The following is a 21,544-nucleotide window of genomic DNA, read 5'->3' as shown; positions in this document are numbered from 1 at the left end:
TTACAGTGTGTGAGGGTATAGAGCGCCCAACGGTGGGACACTCGCCATAAAACAATTCACTAACTGGAGGGGTTTGACAGTTTTGTTGCACTTCTTCTATCATCTGCCTGCCAGTAGTGTACACTAACTTTTCCCCGGTGCACGGTCAGCATTTTTCATACACCATTTAACATTCCTGCCAAAAGGATCGTTCGCTTCAAAGCGGCAACATCTCTCACCTTTTCGCAGTGCAAAGCGGACGTCGATTTATTTATTGTGCTCAACCTGAGTGGGCCACTGTGTCCGTTCTGTTTGCTTCATCATCCGGTCTAATGCTCTCGCCGTGTGGGAGGCCCTCTGGGGATCTCTACCGGTGCAATAGCAGGAAAACTCTGGATGCATTTCTTCATACCACCCCAGTAGCAATCACCTGCCACATCCTCGAGGAAGGCAGGACAAACATTGCACCACTGCCCGTCCATAACCCTCAGGTAATACGGGGAAAGGGATAAAAAATTAAATGAGCCAAAGAAAAGGGCGCACAGATTCCCATTTCCACGCGCCATTGCACCGGGCATCTGCAGTGTGTTTGTGGTGCATCCATTCTTTTCTCGAGCAATCGAAAGATTCATCCAAGATTTGCATATCAAAAGCGGCGAATAGCTGAAGAATGGCGGGAAAGTGCACCGACATGAACCAAACAAAAAAGGCAACGTGACAACGTCACTTGAAGTTGGTAGCTCATTTCCATTCTTAATGCAACTACTTAGTGGAAAAGTTAGCTACCTCGGCAAGTTCGCCGCCGCTCGCTGCCCGAACACGGACACAGAAATGGTGAAAGAAATGGGGTCAGCCAGTAGAAACAAAAGCAGTTTTCCTTCTTCTTTTTTCCTTCCCCCGGGCGCTTGTATCACTCGAGGAAATCCATCCGAACATCCTTCCTTCTTTTTATCCCTTCCATTTGCTGCCTTTCTGTCTTTAAGTTAATTTACCTGACCCAAGCGAGCGGATACAACGGACATTTTTTTTTGCTGTTGGTTGTTTTGTGTTTGCTAGAAGGTTTTCCCTTTCGCGAGGAATAATGTTATCGCTAACACCCCCGGATCGCAGTGCAGACGCGCCCTGCTGCTGGCTAGTGTTTGCTTAAATGATTAAAATCCGTCAAACGACGAGTTGAAGGGAAAACTAACTTCCCACTATAAATTTGCTCCCTGCATCCAGTGAGGCATCCCCGGTGTGATGAACATGGTGGTGGTGATCTGCAATGCACCATCCCCATTGTGGGTAAGTGAGTGGATGCCTTTTTTATGCAAAATTGGCTTCACTCGGGTCACCTTTACTTTTTCACACCGCTTTTGAGATGAAAAATGATAAGCCTTTTTTTAAACTTGTAACACCGGTAGACCTCAGCTGACCTAATCATTAGCAAGCGGCTGCTGTTCTGGGAAAATCTTTAACGCTTGTTAGCTTATTTCTTGGAAGGATTGTGCCAACCTCCCCAGTGGCAACCTGTTGCACTTCACTTGCTGTGCACCATCCTATATTTCCATTTCCATGAAATATCAGCCCCTTTTTCATTCCATCCCTAGGGCGAGGAGGCATTCCGGGATCGATCCGCAACCGTTTAGTGCAGGCACAAAACAATAACAAAAAGTCGGTGCTTTCTGTCGAACTACAAGTATGCAAAACAAGTAGTGCACACAAGCGAGCTTGTACTGTAATAATTAGAAACAATCCTTCCTAGAACTTGCTGGGAAGTTTCACATCCAACGCATTATAACTGTTATGTTGTTTTCATTCGTGTATGAGTTGAGTTGTTTGATGGGGATGGGGATTAACATTACACAACAATTAACTCAATGCAATGGTGGTGTAATGGATGGTTCAGTGAAGTAGATTAAGTAGGAAAAAGTGTGTTCTTCTTCTTCTTCCTTAGCACTACAACCTCGAGAGGTCTCGGCCTGCCATTTCTGGCTTTCTGTGTCTTGAGTTTACCCGTAGTAGCAAGTACTCAGCCCTGCGTGCGGGGAGGCGGTCTGGATAGGATTTGAACCCCGGTCCTGCCGTGTGAAGACCGGCGCCGCTGTCGCCTTGGCGGCCAAGGCCCCTATATGTTCGCTATCTCGGTTATTAACTATTGGCAGAATTTGTTGATTTTTATTGAATTTTTGTCCTAATCCGGTAGTTGCTACAACCGATACAAAAATAGGAAAACAAATTATGAATTTACCGATGTTGGAAATAAAACCAAGTACGAAGTGTAATATTTTGATCAGTATTTTTGGTTTGTTGGCAGGATAATAGGATATGGAATATCTATTTTTAAACAATACGTCCCTAGCAATGAAAAATGTGTGGGTCCCTGATCGAGAGGCTCGCTCGGTAATGTTCCGCAAGTACATTACCTTCGAAATGAGTCTGTACATGGTTCGAGTCTTTTGCATACCTTCAGGCGGTTTCAAAGCAAAAATACATCAGTAAGCCTTCTGAAGTAAATGAGGCGAACGGTATTTGAACCCCTTTGCCGAACCCCCTCATTTTCGTCCATTCTCTCCAACTCACCAACCGGCATCCCCCATCCCCGGGATTGTTTGTGTTTTTTCGCCAAATATCATCCAATTCAACAACCGTGAGTCCACCGCCATCACCTTTCACCATCAACGATGAAATGAAAATGAAAATCAAACACCCCACTAGCCATGTCTGTCGCTTTCTGCTTATTGACACATGACACATACATCCCCTGTTGGAGCCCTGTTGGAGCCCTGTTCGTCACCATTTGTTTGCCCTGTCACCTTTAAGCAGTAAGCTGTTCAGATGTGTGTCCCCAGCATCACCTTCTGATGCTCCCTCCCAACTTAGCCCATCATTACGATGATGGAAGGGGGTGTGTCCCCAGCGTGGGACACAAGATGGAAAATGTTTGGTGCAAATTGAATAACAGCAGCACGTTAAATTATTTAACCCCCCCAGATGGCACCAACCGGCCTTAATTTCTTCGCCCACCGGTGACTATGCGACGGGTAAAGTCCTTCCTCGTTTAAAGCGATACCGAGATTCGGTGCTTGTTGAGTGAGTGAGGTCATCGATTTTATTTTAACCTGCCTTCGTTGAAGGCCATTTTGTTGAGAGGACAACATTAGCACGTGGTGTTTTTCATCCTTCACACCGATAATGGTCACACGAACGCCACAAATCGGAGGACACACGGGTTGCTCATTCTTTCACCGGCCAGGAAAAGCTTCATAGTCAAGCGAGACACCTTTTACCAGCGGGCACTTAAAGTTTTGCCATTTCGTACGATCCGCTCACTGTCGATAAGCATTGGGCTGGCTAAGTGTACGTCCGAACGTCCGAACGATGAGCAAGGAGGTTTACAAGTTTTACAGACATTTGCGGTCGATAACTTTTCCACCTTGGGGAGCGGGAGGTTATTGACATGTCACTTGGTGTAATAACTGTTGGGTGGCAACTTTAACCATCATCGTTGTGGTTGAATAATAATTAAAGCAAAAAGGTGCACCGGGCTCCGGGATTATACGAGTCGGAATCGGCGAGTGATCCTATCGCACCGCTTTATCACAAACAGATGTAAAACACAAATTAACACTTGTTTTAGAGCTGTGAGTAATACGCACCCAGCATCCGGGGTACTGGCCACTGTCTCACTTCTAAAACCTCACCGGCCAGCGGATGTTAATTTGTCTTTACCGGGTTACCGAACTGAATCATTTTCGCATTAGCACTTAATGATCCGCATTACCAGCTGATTGCTCATTAAATTTCCGGGTGCGCCCGCTCGTACACCTCAGCCCCCTGTGTTGGCTTTACGTGAGGTACGTGGGAGCATTCGGAAGGGATTGGTTGTGCAAATAAGTGGATTAAAGCAGAAATCTGTACGCATCCGAAATTAATTATTCTGATGATGTTGTACGGTGCGATTTTTTTCTGATGATGCGACTGGATACATTATTTAATCGTTTGATTATTTAGACAGGGCAATACGTTTACAGTTGGATAGAGTAAAAAATAGAAAGGTGGTTTATAATTATGAGCTGTGTTTGTTGGAATGTTTGTTTATGCGAAAGAGGTGTCAGTGGCGCACGGTATTTTGTGGCTTGAATATTGTAACTTAGTGTCTATAGTATATTCCCATTTCTACCGATCTTACTATAACATACTAAAGAAAGAAGTCGAATTCTTATACTTACTTTGCTTAGCTGCTATTTATAGTATCTATAATGTATGAAACAATCTATATAGAAGTCCTTAAATCCCTGCGTCCATCATATGAGAAGCCAAGTGAGCCTACTGACAAAGTCGTTACTGCCGATAGCAACTTAAAATGGCGAAAATGTTCAGGAAAATAGTTGAACCTCATGCTAGTGGAGCTATCTGACTGGGCAAACATCCTGGCCACAGACGGATACGATCAAGAAGAAACTCCGTCAGCGACCCGTTCTGCACGAGGCTTAGAGGAGATCTGGAAGAATCATGACTTCGTATGAGGTCTACGACTTACAGCTCAGCTCTGAGTTCTTTATACAATAAGAACCATAACTTGTGAGTGATAGATGCTTTGGGTCTGACGCTGTATTTGAAAGAAACTTCAAAGGATTGAAGTACGAGGACCCGAAAAACCATGGGTCCTGGACCAGGATGAGAAAGGGACGATTCTCGTCGAGGAACATTTTCAGCAGCTGAAAACAGATCTTGAGTCACACCAGCATCATGGTGGTTCGACGAAAATGTGTAGGAATTGTAGTTATTAAACCATTTACAAAACGTTCTTATTTAAACGGTTTCTTATTAAAACACTCGTAATAAAAAGCACTGAGGTGGTGTGTTGAGATTGATACGCACAAGATTGAGTGCCAAACACTTCTTCTTTCTCGGCCTAACGATCTCTTTGGTCATGCCTGCCATTTCTGGCTTACTTGACTTGATGATACCGCATAGCCAGTCCTCACCATTGGGAAACGGCTCAGATGAGACTTGAACCGCGATCCTGTCGTGCGAAGACCGGCATCGCAGTCACATTTACCACCAGGCCGCCCGAATGCTAAGCATAAATACAATTAATAATCTAACCAGCAAAGTTCAATCACAAGCTCAAAACGGTTCAATTAAAGATACATTCAAGACCCATTACGACCACTTGATGTTATTCACATAAAGAGTGGAGATAATTAAACCGCCCGGTACTGACAGGCATGCTGTTTTTTTCAGTTACATACTTTACATAAACCATTTTTTGTTGTTCAATAAAAACCATCTCGTACACGAAAAAAAAGAAGTAAAATCCTGCCATTACGATGCTTTGAAAATATTCACTCTCGTTCCCACTGGAACCCGATCCCAACCAGTGTCGAGAGTGTGAATAATGGTGAAAGGGGATCATCATCAGCATCATCGCCGCCGCATCACGCATCACGAAACATCAAAGCAATCCATTCCACCATGCTGCTCCCTCAGGTTGCCTTTTCACGTGTGTGCCAGGACGGTTTAGCCACATTTATTGATCAAATCGATCATCGACACACACATACCCACACTTCAGTACAAACATGGCAACCCGAAACGCTCGCGATCGTAAAAAAGAAATTTAAGGTAGGATAGGCGTGTTTTCCTAAATCGCGTCGCCAAGGGAACCGCCATCGGATGGGTCCATTTTCCACCCGGTACGTTTGAGCGACAGCGTACACAATCGGTTAATATATCGCTCCACGGCGAATCCTCGTGGCTCGGCAATGGCCACTATGAAATGAATTCACGGTACAGCGACCAATTCATCGATCTCATCCGACAGGTATACACACCACACATCATCATCATCGTTATCATCATTGGTCACCAACAATCAAAACGGCCCCAAAATCCCGGAGCGTGTATGTGTGTGTGGTGGAAATTTCAATCGAACGAAACTCAACACCCAAAACTCAGAACGCAGAACATCTTCTCATGGTGCGGAGAGGATGAAAACAACGTTCGACCCTGGATAGCGAAACATAAATATCAATTTTCTCTAGTCCCTCAAGGGAACCACGGGTACGAGCGCGGACAGGATTGCAATTTTCAACCGTGAGCCGCAAACTCGTCATCATCCCGACCATCATCGTCATCGGGTCACACGGGATGCTCAGCTGGCTTTGGACGGTCGCTAAATTTGCCGAATCCATCGTCACGCTTGCCGGAGCTGGCGGATCGGTGTTCAGAATTAAATCGATTATTTCAATCATCATCTGGCAAAGAACGCGTGGGGGAATGGTTTTAACAACTCTCTCACTCAACGGATGGAACGAGCGGATGCAAAGGGAAGGTCCGGAATGACTGGATGAAAAATCACTACAGTTTTCCGGCCAGAACGAGCTTTCAATTTTTAGCCATAACAGCTCCAGCAGGTTGACCAACAGAGATAGAGTGAGTAAAAAATCATCATGTCGTGGGTTTCGGTTGTAGTAACTATCCCGTTATCCGGGACTAAGGGAACCTAAACTCCTAGAATGTGTTAACATGGATAACCCTTTCTGATGGCGATTGAATTGTAATACTTGTAATGTTATCTCTTTTATAAAAAAATCACATTTGATAAAAGGATACAGACGGAAAGCATCATCTGTGGACAGGTAGCATTAACTCCGGATGTTGTTTCTAGAGCTCTGTTTAGGTTCGACCGTTCTGCAAACAGCTTTGCGATCTCTAGTCTGATGTTAAAGTCCTCTGTCCCCCTAGCGATCGAGGCTTGAACATTAATAATTTTAAAAATCTTTTTTTACGGTAAAGTCATCATTCAAGCCTGGGGAATTTCTTGGACCTTATTTACCCCCAGCTGGATAGTCAGCCTAACGGCAAGTTTAACCGCTCGACTTCGCTGTCTCCAGCAGCGGGGGCATCCTTGTCTGAATAGCCCCTGAATAACTTTCTTCTTTCTAGAAGTGGGTATCCCTTTTAGAAACCACATCTTTCTAAGGGCTTTTGGCGTCTAAGCCGTCGTCTGCCACTTGATCTCATTCAAGAAACCTCGTCTACCAAGAGATGTTTAAGTCTCATGTGCCGAGAAACAAAAACTAAAATAGGGATCTCCTCGACTATGGTTCATCTACTAAGATATCTCATACGAACTTGAAGGGACTTTATCTACTGAAAGACATCGAAGTTAAAAAGCCAGCTAAGCTTCCTCATCTGCCAAAAAACCTTGACGCCAAGGGGTCCAACACCCTTGCCTTATAAGGAAAACTTACAAACCGAACCTTAAAGGTTTCAAGAGCCATACGAAGAGGCTCTCCCGCCAGAGAGCTCTGGTCAGGCTAACCACTGATCAGTCAGTCAATCCACTGTCTGGACTACTAACACAAAACGAAACTACAGTTCTTTAAAGTGACTAAAACCTCGCAAAATGCTCTCCATACTTACAAGGATCATATAATGGATTTTCATCCCGTTCATTCAACAGCTACCGGTATACTCCCGGAACCTTTCGAAGGCATTTGTAGCTGCTTGTTAAGAGCGGAACTCGCTTTTAGTTTCTCATGCCATCAATAATTGATCATACACGATGTGCTACTCTACTGCTACTTTGCCTATATTCCGAACCAACCGGTCCAGCTTCGAGTGTAAGTCAAAGCATAAAAACACTAAGGTCCATGACATTGCTTTCCCCTTTTTTTCTCGTCTTGCTTTTCTCCGATTTTTTTTCCTCCGAAGCATCCACCGTTGTCCTTGGTTCGCTATTGTTTGTTTCTTTTGTTTACATTTCATTGCACCGCACTCCACACAGCGAAGGATTTGACCGTGGCTTGGTGACGGGCTCGCAATAAAACGAAGCACAAGATTAAGATACAAACATCCTTCGAACCCGCCGCCCAAGGGCCGTATTGGGATCGAATATTGATTTCTGTTTCGTCCCGTACGGTAACTTAACATTTTATTAATGGCTTTTTATTAGCGTCTGTTCGGTACCGGTTGATGCCTCACCAGAATCACGAAGCAACGAACAAACAGCCAAAAGTATCGATGAACTCCACTGACTCTCCAAGCAGCGTCCCGGGTGATCTCTTCCGGTGTTTTTTTCATTCTTTTTTTCTTCCTTTTGTTCCTCTTCGTCGATTTCTATGTAGTAATTTTCCATACAATTTGCTTTAGATTGCATTGCATTATGACCCTTTCAACGAACCGAGTATCGCGCCGCCGCAGGGGATACTTCAAATGATTTTCACCAGAATGATTTCATATTCTGCGAGCAAACAAGTTAGGTTTGTTTTTTTGTCTGCTATCGTGCTGCTGTAACGGGTCCAAACAAAAAAAAGGGACACATAAAATGATGACCAATCTATGCCAAAAAATATTAACCCCCGGTACGTAAAACGGAGAAAGGCATGAAAAAAACCACTCACCGATAGAAACCGAAATTCAAACAGATACCGATACAAAAGTAGTAGCAGAGCAAAACGGAACAGACAAACAAAACGAAACGAAAAAATCCTTTCGACGACATGCTTTAAAATTCCAATAACGGATGAACTTTTGCGAAGCTCAAGAACCACTTCGCAGAAGCGAAACAAGTTTCGTGCTTTGGAAACGGTGTTTACCACGACATTTTAAGAGGCGATGATAATGTAAGGATGCTGGCTGGTTCCAAACACACAGGTGTGGAAAATTCCAGTAAAAGTTCTGTTTTTTTTTTGTTGGTTCTGTGTTGTCGTTTTATTTCCTTTCGTACAAACTACCAGGCGCCTCCACCAGGCCTCCATACCGGGGAATGCTTTTTTTCATTCGATAAAATATGCAAATTGATTACGTTCGGAAAAAAACACTCGATGATGCGCATACGGTAGTAGTTTCTCTCTCCCTCTCTCTCTCTCTCTCTCTATTTCCGATTTCTATTTCCCAAGTGTCGTTTCGCAGAAATTGCCTTAAACCATCAATTAAACATATCACATTCCATTTCCATCTCATTGAACCGTGCGGGCACGATATGCGTGATTCACACGCATCGTAACGCATTTCGAGGTAATAAATAACAAGCCGAACCTTTGCTGGACAATTGAAATTCTTCCCAGTTTTTTCACCCCCAGCCCCAAATTCCTTGGAAATCCCCTCTTTTAGCTCAGTGATAAATCGGAATTTCATGGCTGCACGAGACCGATTAATTAGTTGGATTTTACTTGTCCTCCACCGTAACAAATACCTTATCACCGCTCCCCGACTAAGCCGTGCATTAATATTCCACTCGAAAAGTAGCGTTTCTTAAGCTCTTCATTAAGTCGTCGGCCGTTATTGGCGCCACGGATGTACCTACTGTCGAAACCGCAACGTGTTGTTGCATGGCTGAGGAATGATTGAATCCGGAGACGGAATGTGGAGGGATGGGAGCGACGGGATGAGGATGCATTAAGTAGCTAAAGTATTATGCAACCTGTTCAAAAATCGTTTGGCCAATCGGTCCGGGAGCGCCGGAACAACGGAACGGGCGAGATATTTATGAGGCAATTTGAAGTACATCATCATCCCATTAGCATCAATTTTACGACCGAAAAACGATCGGGGCAGTAAGGAATTGACTAAAACGACCCGGGACACTTTTGATCTGGCGTGGCCGACAGTAGGGAAGGATGCGACACATGCCCACGCTCTCTATTGGAAACGAGTTGGAAACAGAGACGTGAGCAAAGACTCGAGTCACGTGGTGGTAGTTCCTGGTCGAGACTTTGCAGCAACTTGCACAACTGCGCTTTAAAGTCCCACCCACCGACACTCTTAAAGCTCACCGCCCGTACTCCTATTGAATTACTAATCCCTTGACAGACCCGGAAAGAGTAGTAAAGCTTTCCATCGTTAATTAATCCCTTACCACAAGCAAAAAAGCGGCCAGCTGCAATTGTACTGATGTTTAAAGTAAGCCGATGAGCAACAAGCATGTGAGAAGAATGCATCCCCAGTGCCTGGCTAGAAGCTGCATATGGAAGAAATAAACCTATCGTGCATCAAAATGGGGATGGGAACATGCAAACAGAACTAAACCGCACTAAAACCCAGCTTGTTTTTACGAAAAGAAAAAACCGTAAAGTACAGATTACCTTCGGTGTGGGGGGTTTTTGCTGCAACCATAAGCAGGCAGCAAAACTTCAAGCAACATCAGCACCCTAGCTTGCTGGTGCGCTTTTCCGCCAACTAATCGAATCCACGAACCAACCTGTGTCTGCGGCCGTGACGTTAATATGCGACTTTATAACGAAATCCGACAGCTGCCGATTGGGGATGTTGGGCATGAAAAATTCATAGACCGACCGAACACTCCTCGGTTCGGGTTTCTCAGCAGACGCGCGGCATCCTCCCCGGCACGACACACACCTCGGTGAGGGACCGGGACGTCAGCATAAAGTTTGATTGTAAGCATGGATTGGCGCAAAGACTCGACGGTTGAAACAACAAAGTACCGTAGCTACTTCCATTTCAGTTCCATTTCCTTGTTTGTGCCCGCGATTTAGTTTAGCCGTGCCTTCCGCATCCGCCGGAGAACTGTGTATGTGTGTACATCGAAGGAGTTGGTCTATCATCGACTCTGAGGAGGCGTCGAGAGACAGCCAGAGCGATATCCGCCGGCATTCTTCCTGACAGTCAATGTTGGTAAAGCGCAACCAGGCGGGCAATTGTTGCTTTGCATACCGTTACCCTGTTTACCGGCGCGAACCGATGTGCAAAGCCAAGGGGTTTCACTTTCCACCGCCTGTCCAATGGCAACGGTAGGAGAACACTCGTTTTCTTATGGCGAAAACATCCCCATATCCGTGTCAGCGTGCTCACGCTGCTAAGCGCGGACTCTACACCCGGTGATGTTGGGAAGGCAGGGCGAAGGAGCATCTGTTGTTTTCTATCCATTTCGCTATCAGCTGACCGGGCAGTAGGGATGAACCTTCGGTTTGGAATGAACAAAACGGGGCACACAATTTCGTTCCGAATCCTTTCCGTTCGGACCGTTCACTGGGCAGAGTTCGGGTGAACCGAGAGGATATGGTTGTAGTGGTGCAACAAATTACCAGTGTATTGGTTGGTCCCCTCTGTGAAGTGAATCAAACGTTTGCGAAAGGAGGGAGATTCTTGATTTCCCCCCTTGCGCATGCGTTTGATTCGATGATATATTTTTGAATTCCATGTTCGAAAACTTTTAAAATGTCCCCTAAAAACATCGCCAATAGGGATGTTTTTATAATTCCATTGGAGTAGAGATATTTTGCGTAGGGCTATTTATGGTGAGTCCGGATACTGTTTCAAGCAGTTGATCGCGGGACGAAGTGGACTTAATCCTATGGTCGTTATGTGCGGCAACGCGGAAGGAGTTATCCTTTTTCTGGAGTTATGCTGGATTTGTTGGAAGAAAATCGACTCTACGGCAGATCCTATAGAAATGTCGAGGGCATCAGATCCCCAGGCATTCACCACCTGTTCATTGACTTCAAGACCTTTGACGATACCATAGATCGTACCAAAACTATAGAACACCATGCAACAGTACGGAGTCCTTGGGATGATCCGTAGAAATCGTTCCAATATCATCGAGGACCGAAAAAGGGGATTGAACCCTTCATTTTGGTGCTCAACATTGCTTTGGCAGGTGTGTTTTGCGAACCGTAAACTTCGACTTCCGGGACTCAATTTTCAGACGATCTCTACATTACCTTGGCTTCGCTAATCGCCACTATTAAAACGCAAGTATCTACTGAAACGCGAGGGTCATATGGTTGGATTGAGGCTCAATACGACGAAGGCAGAGTACCTACTAGGCGGAGGCTCTGACCGTGAAAAAGCCCGCCTTGGACGCAGTTGACGGTGATGAACTCGAGGTGATAGATGAAACTCCCGCGATCCAGTAACCCAAAATTGCTAGATGTATCGCACACTGACGCGTAGGGAATTCACTCTACGGGCATCAGTTTCGAATTATGCTGACAGAGGACGCCAATGCGCCTGCGATGGGGCACGTGACGTGGGGCATGCAAGCCCCACTAGGAAGTTGCAGGCTTGTTGGCTGGATTAATGGGAGTCGAATCGGAGGCGGAGATCAGAAGTAGTCGTGGTAAGAGGCCAGCAGCCCTGGAACGGATTTTTCTGGAAAAGGATTGGCGAGCTGCCCATGTCTAATAGACGTCCTCTACCCTAAGTAGACCAAAAGGGAAAAGAAGATAATCCGACTCTGACTGTGACAGCACGAGCAGCAATACAACTTATTTGTCAAGATTTTAGAGCGAGGAGAAGAAAATTATAGGTTAGAAGATGCGATTAGGAATTTCTCAATTTATTCTTATATTTATCAAACTCAAAATATATTTTCCCTTCATAAGAAACGACCCGGTGGTAGTGTAATAAAAAAAAAACGGATATCACAACTTATTTTGTTTTATATATTTTAACAATGATTTTCATTCCCGTTATGTTTTAACATTAAAAAATATATATAATACTTTAAAAAAACACTTGAACGAACAATTCAATTGAAGGAAAGTCTTATACATTCTCTCTCACAAACGCATTTCATTTATGCTTCATGCATAATGTATCTTAGACTTCTATTGCCAAATGATCGTACCATAAATCACAGTTCTACATATTTAGCTTGATCTATAAATAAAGAAATTCGCTCCCAAATGGCTGTCAAACAGATCCTCCGCATTATAAGAGCGTTAAAATTTTATATTTTTGCTTAACATTATTTAACACATCATTTAAATGGGCCTAAAGAAATCATTTTCTTTTCTCTAAATAAATACGAATTACAATTCTTGGAGAATACGGCCAGCAAAAAATCTTTAACTTGGAATATCAGGCTATTGCTTTGCGTTGCATAAACATCATGCATGTAGATTTTTACCTATGTTTGTGGGACTTAAACAAATCGTACCGATTACATATTGATTTACAACATCTAAAGCATCAGCTTCGATGCTTCACTCTGGGATACATGACGAGTAGCAACGCAACTCTGGGAAGCAAAAGCGTTCGATGAAAGCATTGATAATTTAAAAAAAGAACTAAATATCGAACAACCTCCCAGCATCACCACATTCGTACGAATCGCGACTAAGTACGTAAGGACACCGTGCAACTGGAAGCTGGATAGATCTTTAATTACTCCCGCTCAATCATAGGAGCCAGTTTTTTCCTTCCTAACATCCTTGTCCTATGTCCGGGGAGCGAATAAGCATTGCATTGGCTTCGGAAACCGTACAAGGACTGGCTGGCTGGCTGGCTGGCTGGCTGGCTGGCTGGCTAGGCGTTTTGGTATAAAAAAGCACACCGAGCGACCAGGCAGAATTCAGACACGCCGCATCATTCAATCGGAACACGTTACCGCAAGCACAGCCACGCAGCCATTCAATCCGAGCGCCCACCACCACCGGGGTACACCGAGCGTCCAGTTGCAGCGCGGGCAAGCAAACATTAAAAAGCAAATAACAAAATTCTAATTAATCTACCGCCGAGATCTCGCAAACGATATGGATACCGTGAAGCTGTTGGGCGTCCTTCTGATTTGCGCCTCTTTGATGTTCATCTGCGAAGCACAGGTAAGCACAGATGGATGTTTACCGCGCGACCCGAAAACCCTCGGCGATGGAGCGAAGTACGCGACCGTGCCCTTAAAGATGAGGCTAATGGAATACCGTTCGTTCCACAGCTGACCTTCACGCCGGCCTGGGGCAAGCGTTCGCCAGGCGCGATGGGAATTAATCCGCTCGGCAGTAGCTTCGGGCAGCAGGACGCGTGCAAAACACCGGTTGACTCGCTGCTCGTCATCTACCGAATGATTCAGGTTGGTTCAAGCCCGCGTTGGTTGGAAAATTCGTTGCACAGCTACTTACTTAACCGTTCCTATCCGACACAGGCCGAAGCTCAGAAGATTGTTGACTGCAGCCAGAAGTAGACGGTTCCACCATGCAGTTACGTCGCGGTTGAAGGGGATGCGATTGTGTCCCATCTTACACGGTTCCGGATTCCTCTTGCCACTCCAATTTCGTTGTTCGAATACGACAACGAAAGGCTCACCATCACCGGCAGTTTTCTGGCAGGAAGGATGCAGATTTTCCTTATCCCTTCGATTCGATTCGTTCGGTCAAGAAACCATCTCTTGTACGAAGGACTTCACCATCAGTTCAGCCTTTGATGTTACGAATGTAAATAGAGGTCGTCTCGCGTGCTGCTCCATCACCGGCGCGGAAGGATTCAATGTGACAAAACCACCACCAACAACAAAATAAACAATATGGCATAAGTTATAACGATGGTACAGAAATGCACCACTGAAGGGGGGTGTGGACAAAAACAAAATGAGAAATCTAAAATAGGATTATTTTACATTTTCTTCACGTGATCAGAGGGAACCATGAATCAATGCAACGGAAAAGGTAGCGAGCGGAGACAAACTTGAAACGATTGCTTGAAGCAAACAACCGGCAATCAAGTGTCTGCAAACGCTGCAAACCATTTTCTAGCTTGACTCGAACGATTCCAAACTTCATCATTCCACGTTACAACTAGTGGTCTCAGATTGAAAACTATGAGAATCACACTGAGAAATCGTACCGATATTTAAGCGATACGAAAACGTCGTCGCTTCCAACTAGTGGAATGCCGACCATTTTCGATCGCTCTCAGTCAAGCGCTTTCTTTTCTCTTCATCGACCACCGCTAAGCACGATCTGGATAAGGGAGCATCAGTTGGATAAGGAAAAAGAATGGGTTGGACTGTTGTACACTGGTGATTACACCACACCGTCTAAGATTCCGATAAGACGGATAAGACGATTAAGACACCGATAAGAATTAAGAAAAATTAATGACGCCAGTTACACACACGGAATAACAGCCGAAAAGAGCAAGAGAAAGGGAGAGATGAGTTCCCCACACGAAATTTTTGGCAAGATGGAAACACAATATAGATACATATGCTCGTCTACTTTTCACAAATAAGCGATAACTTTATATAATATTGTATTATTCAATGACTCTTTACCTTATGGATTTTGTAATCGAGATGAGATCTGATATAACAGGCTCTAATAGAGGTAAACGTTAATAAAGTTAATTACAATGCCAAAAAGAAAGGTCTTTGGAATGTCAGAATTCGATATGGCCGTATACACAAGTTACATCGCCGGTCAGATAACTAACTGATAAGAGCCTCGGAATGGCAAATGGTGATCTACGATTTAGGAACGAAAACCCGACTCGAGTGTGGTAAAAGATACACAGGAAATGATTTACTATCGCCATCGCGAAAATTATTGGCAATTCATACATTAAGTCGCTGTACGTGTAACCGAAAATTGGAAAAATGATAAAGCAAAGGCGTCGAATTTGAACTACTCTCTCGCAGGAGTGTTAAAACATCCCGCGTTTGTCTCTTTAGCAGGTTAGTCACGCTTGCTTCACCTGCTGTGGCCATGAGTTCACTCACAGAGACTCTAAAAAATAAATGGACCATACATGTTGTCTGACGTGACGGTCTAGGCCGCTCTTATTGCAGTCCCTCTAATGCGTATTGGAAGAATGCACGAACTTCTAAGGAGCTTTATCCATGAAATCCAAGATGATTCATGGGTACATTTTTTTCACATAACACTGGGCCTTCTGAATTTATACACCTAATTTTTCAACTAGTTTTCGGTAAGATATTGTGTGATTTTTTTTAACGCTAGAACAATCGATCTAATTAAAAACGAGAACCTACTACTTACTTATCTTGTCCTGTTTCAATTATCCTCGATACCGCACACGGTCCAACGCACCGTCGTCTGGCAATCGATTATCCCGGCCGTTCTGGCCGACGCATCAATGCCTTCACTCCATCTCAGTTTGTGCCTACCTATTAAGGGCTGAATCGTCCGGTGTCATTTTCATAACATGACCAGCCCACCAGGGCCTGGCGAGTTTAATTCGGTGCACGACCGTACAGCACTTAGAGCTCGTCTTTGCAGCGGCTTCACCATTATCCTTCATCGAGAATCATATTTGTAATAAAGTATAAATTGCAACAAATTTTCTTCAAAGTAAAAAAAAACCGTGTTAGCTCAAAAACAATAAATTTCATTAGAGATTAGCCAAGGGGAGCAATTTATTCATGATAATCATATAGTTTCAAATCATCTATATGTTTTAAATAAAAAACAACAACAAAAATAAAGCTTCAAGAACGAATAGAATACACGCGTAGGCCGTAACCTCTTGAACTCTTTTTCATTATCGCACAACTGAAATAATACAATGCAGGGCACGATCACGAACAACAAGCATGGAACCACCAGCTGTATGGACAGAACACCACCTGTACATGTACTTTAAAACTAAATCAACGTTCATCCAATGTAATCGTGAGCGCCATAAATCACCCCAAACATGTTTTAAGGGAAGTACGAAAACCGGCATACCAACAAGAACCGGACAACTCGTCTGAATCCACTCAAAAGAACAAAGACTCCACCTCACATCAAGACTGCGCCGTGCGTAAGGTGCATGGCAAGTGCAAAACCTGTTCTTTCCTCAATTCCTCTATCTAAACGAGCGACGAATAACGAAACTGGCCCCAAACAGAAATACGAAACGCCGGGAGGAGGGTTGAGAGTTCTGAATCCACCCAGCTACAGCTTTCAACAAGCGAATTTGAACTGGCGGATGAGTGTGGACCGCACGTTTCTATCAAATGATTGTTTGCTGCGTGAGAACAGTAAAGCCATGTTGTGCTCACCGCTACACGCAGCCCCAATCGAAGTGATCGCGATCGCGAATCGGGCGCATTCGTAGCGCTGAACTGGAGCAGTGAAGATGGGTTCCCGCATCGACGTACGTTTCCGGCATCGCGATGATGCGTCATCGCCGGCGCTTCTTTCGATCGTGTTGCTACTGTTTGCCATCGGAGGTGTGGTGCGTGCAGATTTAGAAGGTAAGCTCGTGGCTAGTAGAATAACCCACGAGAATTGGAAGCATAATGGTTTTATCCACCTTACGGCTTGACAGTCGGTGACAAGTGCACAGTGCAGCGTACGAACGAACCTGGTATCTGCCGACTCGTTTCCGAGTGTGCGCCCGTAATTGATGATATTCGCAATCGACGGGGAAATCCTACCAAGTGTGGCTTCATCGATCGTGTACAGATTGTTTGCTGTCCGCAGGCGGATACCACCACATCCGTAGCATCGACGACTCCCCAACCCGCAACGACACGCAACAATCATCAACGGGTCGCGGAAAGTACGTTGAAGGTTTTTTTTTTTGTTTTATAATATCCAAAAGAAGAAACTGTTTTGTTCACATATCTGGCTTTGTTCTCGACCCGGCCTTTGGGGGATGTTTCACCACAGAGTGCGCAGAATACGGACAGGCGGTATTTTCAAAGGAATACGTTAACACGCTAACCGCAGCCGAGCCAAAGCTGCAAACGCTTGATAAATGTGGCCACACGGCAGTGGAGCTGATAGTGGACGGTGAGCTGGCAAAAGCGCGTGAGTTCCCCCATATGGCACTGATTGGTTTCGGCGAGACACCCGATATACGGTATCTGTGCGGAGGATCGCTCGTATCCGACCGGTTCGTGCTGACGGCAGGGCACTGCCTAACGTCCAGCAATTTGTAAGTATTAGTTATTTGTGATTTGCTTATTTTAGGACTTTTCTAATATGAAAGTAGTATAAAAACTTTCCATTTCAAGGCCCCCGATGGCACGGGTCGGTTCATGAATCGGTAGTCCAGTAATGGCTGAATTGTTTTTCAAATCTCATCCAGTTTGATGCGATTAATTGGTTTGATTGTAATGCAGTGTTAAGGGACGCAAGAAGATCAAACTTGTTGTTGCAAGCAAATTGATCTGACCTTCGGAGCAATGGTTCGGGAGAATATTGCGAGCTCCAAATAGTGATTCGTTGTTGCCTAAACATTTGATAATTAATCAAGCTATTTTGTGGGCAAATATTGTGAGTGACGCGTTGTCAATTTGATAAATAATTTATAGAGATTTTCGATTCCTTGCTCTTAATCTTGAGCTTTTCCTTTCCCTTAAACCCGTTTCAATTTCAGTGGACCAGCCACCATTATACGGCTGGGCGAGTTATCGTTGAGCTCATCGACGGATGAAGCCTTCCCGGAGGATTATGACGTCGCCGAACGCATTCCCCATCCCGAGTACAAGCAAACGTCACACTACAACGATATTGCTCTGATCAAGCTTAACCGTAAGGTGATCTTCAGCCCCTACATACGTCCCATCTGCCTGCCAGTGGAAGAAATCTTCACGCAGCAGCGTGCCATTGCGACGGGTTGGGGTGCGATCGGGTTCGGTCTGGAGCAAAGCAGTGCACTGCTCAAGGTGACGCTGGACAGGTTCCGGTTCGACGAGTGTGCAGAGCTGTTCGAACCGACCCGTAAACTGCGCACCGGACTGAACGCCACCACGCAGATGTGTGCCGGGTCGCGCAATTCCACCAAAGACACCTGCCAGGGTGATTCCGGTGGACCGTTGCAGGTGTACAACGATGCTAACGTGTACTGCACCTACACCGTGATCGGCATTACCTCGTTCGGGCAAAACTGTGGATTGGCCGGTGTACCGGCAGTGTACACAACCGTCTACCCGTATCTTTCGTGGATAGAGAATTTGATTTTTTAAAGCAAATCCGTAACGTAAATGCACAGTACCTTTGCTTAGGGCAGCACGCGCTAGGAAGTGTTGTACCGTTCGCTCATCATTAGCTGGTAGATGATTTTGCTCAGCTTCTCTCCAATCATCCGGTTCGTCGGTCCGTACGGTAGGTTTAGCAGGCGCTGGCGTTCGGTCTCGCTGGGGCACCGCTCGTACGCCCGGAACAGTCGCTGCGGGGTCGGGTACTTATCCACGATCGCGTTCACCTTCTCGATCGTCAGCAGCTTTATCTGCAGCAGCTGCTTCATGAAAACGTCCTGAACGGTGCTGTCGCGCGTTTTCGCCGATTGTTTGTAGAAGTAATCAAACGATAGTAGCGGGACCGTTTGGCTGGAAAAGCGGAAAGCGTCGCGCGGATCATCCGAAGCGGGTCGATCGGTAACGTTCAGGTATAGTTTATCCTATAGGAATAAGCATGTAACGCAAGCTGTTTGTTAATACTACACGACAAAAAAGCAGTCCAACGCGTGTCCGTCTCTGATTACTTACCTTGAGATAATTGTTCAGAAAGTTCGTCATCACCGAAAGGTAGAGCACGGTGTGATGATGGTTTTCCGTGTACTTTACCGTAAACCCCTGAACGTAGGTGTTGAGCGCCGCCTGCGTTAGCGTTGCCTCCGGTACACCGACCTGTCGATTGTTTCCCAAATGCTCGATCAGGTAGATCACGTTTGGCAGTCCGCACTGCTTTAGACGAAACTTTTGCTCGTGAAACCGCCCGTCCTTGATGCTGCTTGCCAGATCATCTATCCGCTTGCGCTCCAGTATGTACGGCAGCAGAAACTCGCGTCCGTCGTCGGCTTTTACGATCCACGCAAAATCACCCACGGTTAGCCGGCGGACTTCATGTGCGACGGAGTGCTGTGCCAGCTGTTGCAGTGTTCGATCGAGACTGCTCTTCGATTTGCCAATCGTTTCACACGTGTCTACCAGCAGAATCGCTTTCGGGTGCGATATACGAACAAAATCCCCATCTCCTAAGCTAACAGCAGCAACAGGTACGTGATCAAATATGGAATCGTTTGGCATTGCTTCTTCTATCGGTTCTACTTCCTGCGCTGGTTCTTCTGCATTTATACGACAAGCTTCAGTTAGCTCACGGTAGTATTCCGCCTGTTCGTCGTTCAAGATTGCCTCGATGGCGCCACTGTGATCCGTCGTTACACGCCCGCCGCTGGCAAGGTATGCTTTCAGCCGTCGATCGAGGTTGTCACAGATTGTTTTGCCGAAATCCATCAGCACAATACAGTCCCGTCCCGATGCCAGCGGAAGCGGATACCGGCGTAAGGAGTTGAGTGCTTTCTGGAGCGCTATTTTACCCATCGTGTTTTTTTCCTCCGCTTTGGCAATCATCTCTTCCAGCCACACTTCGAACAGCGGGTTCGGACGCTTCAAACGAACGCCTATTCGTCGAAGATTTGCGTTCTGTGTGGTGCATTGTTCGATGGTTTCACCTTCCCTTACTAACTTCACACTGTATTTGGCTGGTGACATGGCGTACACAATTTTAAATTGATTTTATTTGCAACAAACTTAGAACCGGATACTTGTTTGCTTGAAGCCGGTATTCGTTTTGGCGGTTCAATCAACACAGCTGATATGCGAGCGTCATCAAACAAGATGCATACAATCATGAATCGGTGAGATATCACCCTCATTTTTGTGTTGTTTATTCCATGTAGTTTGCAGTTATTTCTTCCTTCGACTATCAATAACACTTTTCTTAATATAAATAAATTTAAAAAATATATAAGCCAATAAAAGTCTTTTAATATCATAAAAAAGCTGGATTGCTTGGGCCAACTTTCAACATGCCAGCCCACCCCGATATGTTGAAGTATATACACCTTGGTCAGCATCGGCAACGAAACGTCAAGCGAATGACAATAAATTTCTTGTTTGTCATTCTCACGGTCTCATCGGCATCTTCACCGAAACAACTGAACGCCTGTAAACTTAATTTCATTGCGAAGAGATCTTGCACAGTGTTGTTTTAAAACATGGAAGCTTTAATGGGAATTCGCGGTCCGGATTTCGTGATGCTGGCCGCCGATTGCACGCACGCCCATTCCATCATGGTGCTGAAGGACGGTAAGTACCGAGCGAACTGACCGCCGCCGATCAAAACATATCCGCTCGTCATTCTTCCTAACCTCTGTCTGTCCGTCTATTTCTATATCATACTACTGTAGACGAAGACAAGATCTTGAAGGTGTCCGATAACCTGATGATGGCCACCATGGGCGAGGCGGGCGATCGTGTACAGTTCACCGAGTACATTAGCAAAAACATACTGCTGTACCGAATGCGCAACGGGTACGAGCTAGGGCCGAAAGCGGCGGCACACTTTACTCGCCGCAATTTGGCCGACTATCTGCGCTCCCGCACACCGTACCATGTCAACATTCTGGTCGGTGGTTACGATGAGGTGGATGGTCCACAGCTGCACTACATCGACTATTTGGCCAACTCGCTGCCGGTTAAGCATGCGGCACACGGTTACGGTGGCATGTTTGTGAACAGTATCTTCGACCGGTACCATCACGACAAAATCACGCAGAAGGAAGCGTACGAAATTTTCCGCAAAGGGGTGACCGAGATTCACAAGCGGTTGATTTTGAACCTGCCCAACTTTAAGGTGGCCGTGATAGATAAGGAAGGCGTAAAGTATCTTGACGATATTACGCCGGAATCGCTGAAGCAGGCTTCCGCTGCCTAGGTGACACAAACACACTGCGCGACCGTTTGCCTTCTCGGGGGCGTTCTATGTTCGGTGTGGGGGGAAGGATTTTTGTCTTGTATTCGGAATAAAACCAATCTACATAAAAGTTTATAAAATGTATCAATCCAAATTGTTCGCATATAATAGAAATAGTGTGTTCT

At 45.3% G+C, this 21,544-nt stretch overlaps 4 protein-coding genes across 6 annotated transcripts; 3 read left to right on the top strand and 1 right to left on the bottom strand.

The window, feature by feature from the left end:
- Positions 1–12,366: 12,366 nt before the first annotated feature.
- LOC118515232 (crossover junction endonuclease MUS81-like) lies at positions 12,367–20,278 on the bottom strand. Of its 3 annotated transcripts, XR_004906992.1 has the most exons (5): positions 19,151–20,278; positions 18,658–19,062; positions 15,708–15,963; positions 13,833–14,167; positions 12,367–13,767 (listed from the first exon to the last, which is right to left on the bottom strand). XR_004906992.1 is itself a non-coding variant. In XM_036061917.1 (2 exons), the coding sequence occupies exons 1-2, from the start codon at positions 20,153–20,155 to the stop codon at positions 18,679–18,681; spliced, it is 1,389 nt and encodes a 462-aa protein (XP_035917810.1). In that variant the 5' UTR covers positions 20,156–20,278; the 3' UTR covers positions 18,600–18,678. The 3 variants fall into 3 exon arrangements, 1 of the variants encoding a protein (XP_035917810.1); XR_004906993.1 differs by lacking the exon at positions 15,708–15,963; XM_036061917.1 differs by lacking the exons at positions 12,367–13,767; positions 13,833–14,167; positions 15,708–15,963 and having other exon boundaries at positions 18,600–19,062.
- Positions 13,287–14,249, top strand: LOC118515236 (hypertrehalosaemic prohormone-like). Its single transcript, XM_036061921.1, has 3 exons — positions 13,287–13,538; positions 13,649–13,783; positions 13,856–14,249. The coding sequence occupies exons 1-3, from the start codon at positions 13,470–13,472 to the stop codon at positions 13,892–13,894; spliced, it is 243 nt and encodes an 80-aa protein (XP_035917814.1). The 5' UTR covers positions 13,287–13,469; the 3' UTR covers positions 13,895–14,249.
- Positions 16,572–19,119, top strand: LOC118515234 (venom protease-like). Its single transcript, XM_036061919.1, has 4 exons — positions 16,572–16,909; positions 16,984–17,217; positions 17,328–17,595; positions 18,040–19,119. The coding sequence occupies exons 1-4, from the start codon at positions 16,792–16,794 to the stop codon at positions 18,626–18,628; spliced, it is 1,209 nt and encodes a 402-aa protein (XP_035917812.1). The 5' UTR covers positions 16,572–16,791; the 3' UTR covers positions 18,629–19,119.
- Positions 20,279–20,544: 266 nt separating the features above from the next.
- Positions 20,545–21,513, top strand: LOC118515235 (proteasome subunit beta type-2-like). The gene is made up of 2 exons (XM_036061920.1): positions 20,545–20,752; positions 20,854–21,513. The coding sequence occupies exons 1-2, from the start codon at positions 20,662–20,664 to the stop codon at positions 21,378–21,380; spliced, it is 618 nt and encodes a 205-aa protein (XP_035917813.1). The 5' UTR covers positions 20,545–20,661; the 3' UTR covers positions 21,381–21,513.
- The last annotated feature ends 31 nt before the right edge of the window (positions 21,514–21,544 follow it).

Source organism: Anopheles stephensi, unplaced genomic scaffold (genome assembly GCF_013141755.1).
Source record: "Anopheles stephensi strain Indian unplaced genomic scaffold, UCI_ANSTEP_V1.0 ucontig10, whole genome shotgun sequence".
NCBI lineage: Eukaryota > Metazoa > Arthropoda > Insecta > Diptera > Culicidae > Anopheles > Anopheles stephensi.
The sequence above is the reverse complement of the archived record's forward strand: the minus strand, read 5'-3'. Positions and strand labels throughout refer to the sequence as shown.

Bases quoted from the DNA above. Each gene is read 5' to 3' on its own strand.
- LOC118515236 (XM_036061921.1), top strand. From the start codon at position 13,470: ATGGATACCGTGAAGCTGTTGGGCGTCCTTCTGATTTGCGCCTCTTTG. The intron at 13,539-13,648 runs GTAAGCACAGAT...TTCGTTCCACAG, and splicing joins TGTTCATCTGCGAAGCACAG to CTGACCTTCACGCCGGCCTG. The intron at 13,784-13,855 runs GTTGGTTCAAGC...TATCCGACACAG, and splicing joins TCATCTACCGAATGATTCAG to GCCGAAGCTCAGAAGATTGT.
- LOC118515234 (XM_036061919.1), top strand. From the start codon at position 16,792: ATGGGTTCCCGCATCGACGTACGTTTCCGGCATCGCGATGATGCGTCA. The intron at 17,218-17,327 runs GTACGTTGAAGG...GTTTCACCACAG, and splicing joins TCATCAACGGGTCGCGGAAA to AGTGCGCAGAATACGGACAG. The intron at 17,596-18,039 runs GTAAGTATTAGT...TTTCAATTTCAG, and splicing joins TGCCTAACGTCCAGCAATTT to TGGACCAGCCACCATTATAC.
- LOC118515232 (XM_036061917.1), bottom strand. From the start codon at position 20,155: ATGTCACCAGCCAAATACAGTGTGAAGTTAGTAAGGGAAGGTGAAACC. The intron at 19,063-19,150 runs GTAAGTAATCAG...TTATTCCTATAG, and splicing joins TTCTGAACAATTATCTCAAG to GATAAACTATACCTGAACGT.
- LOC118515235 (XM_036061920.1), top strand. From the start codon at position 20,662: ATGGAAGCTTTAATGGGAATTCGCGGTCCGGATTTCGTGATGCTGGCC. The intron at 20,753-20,853 runs GTAAGTACCGAG...ATACTACTGTAG, and splicing joins CATCATGGTGCTGAAGGACG to ACGAAGACAAGATCTTGAAG.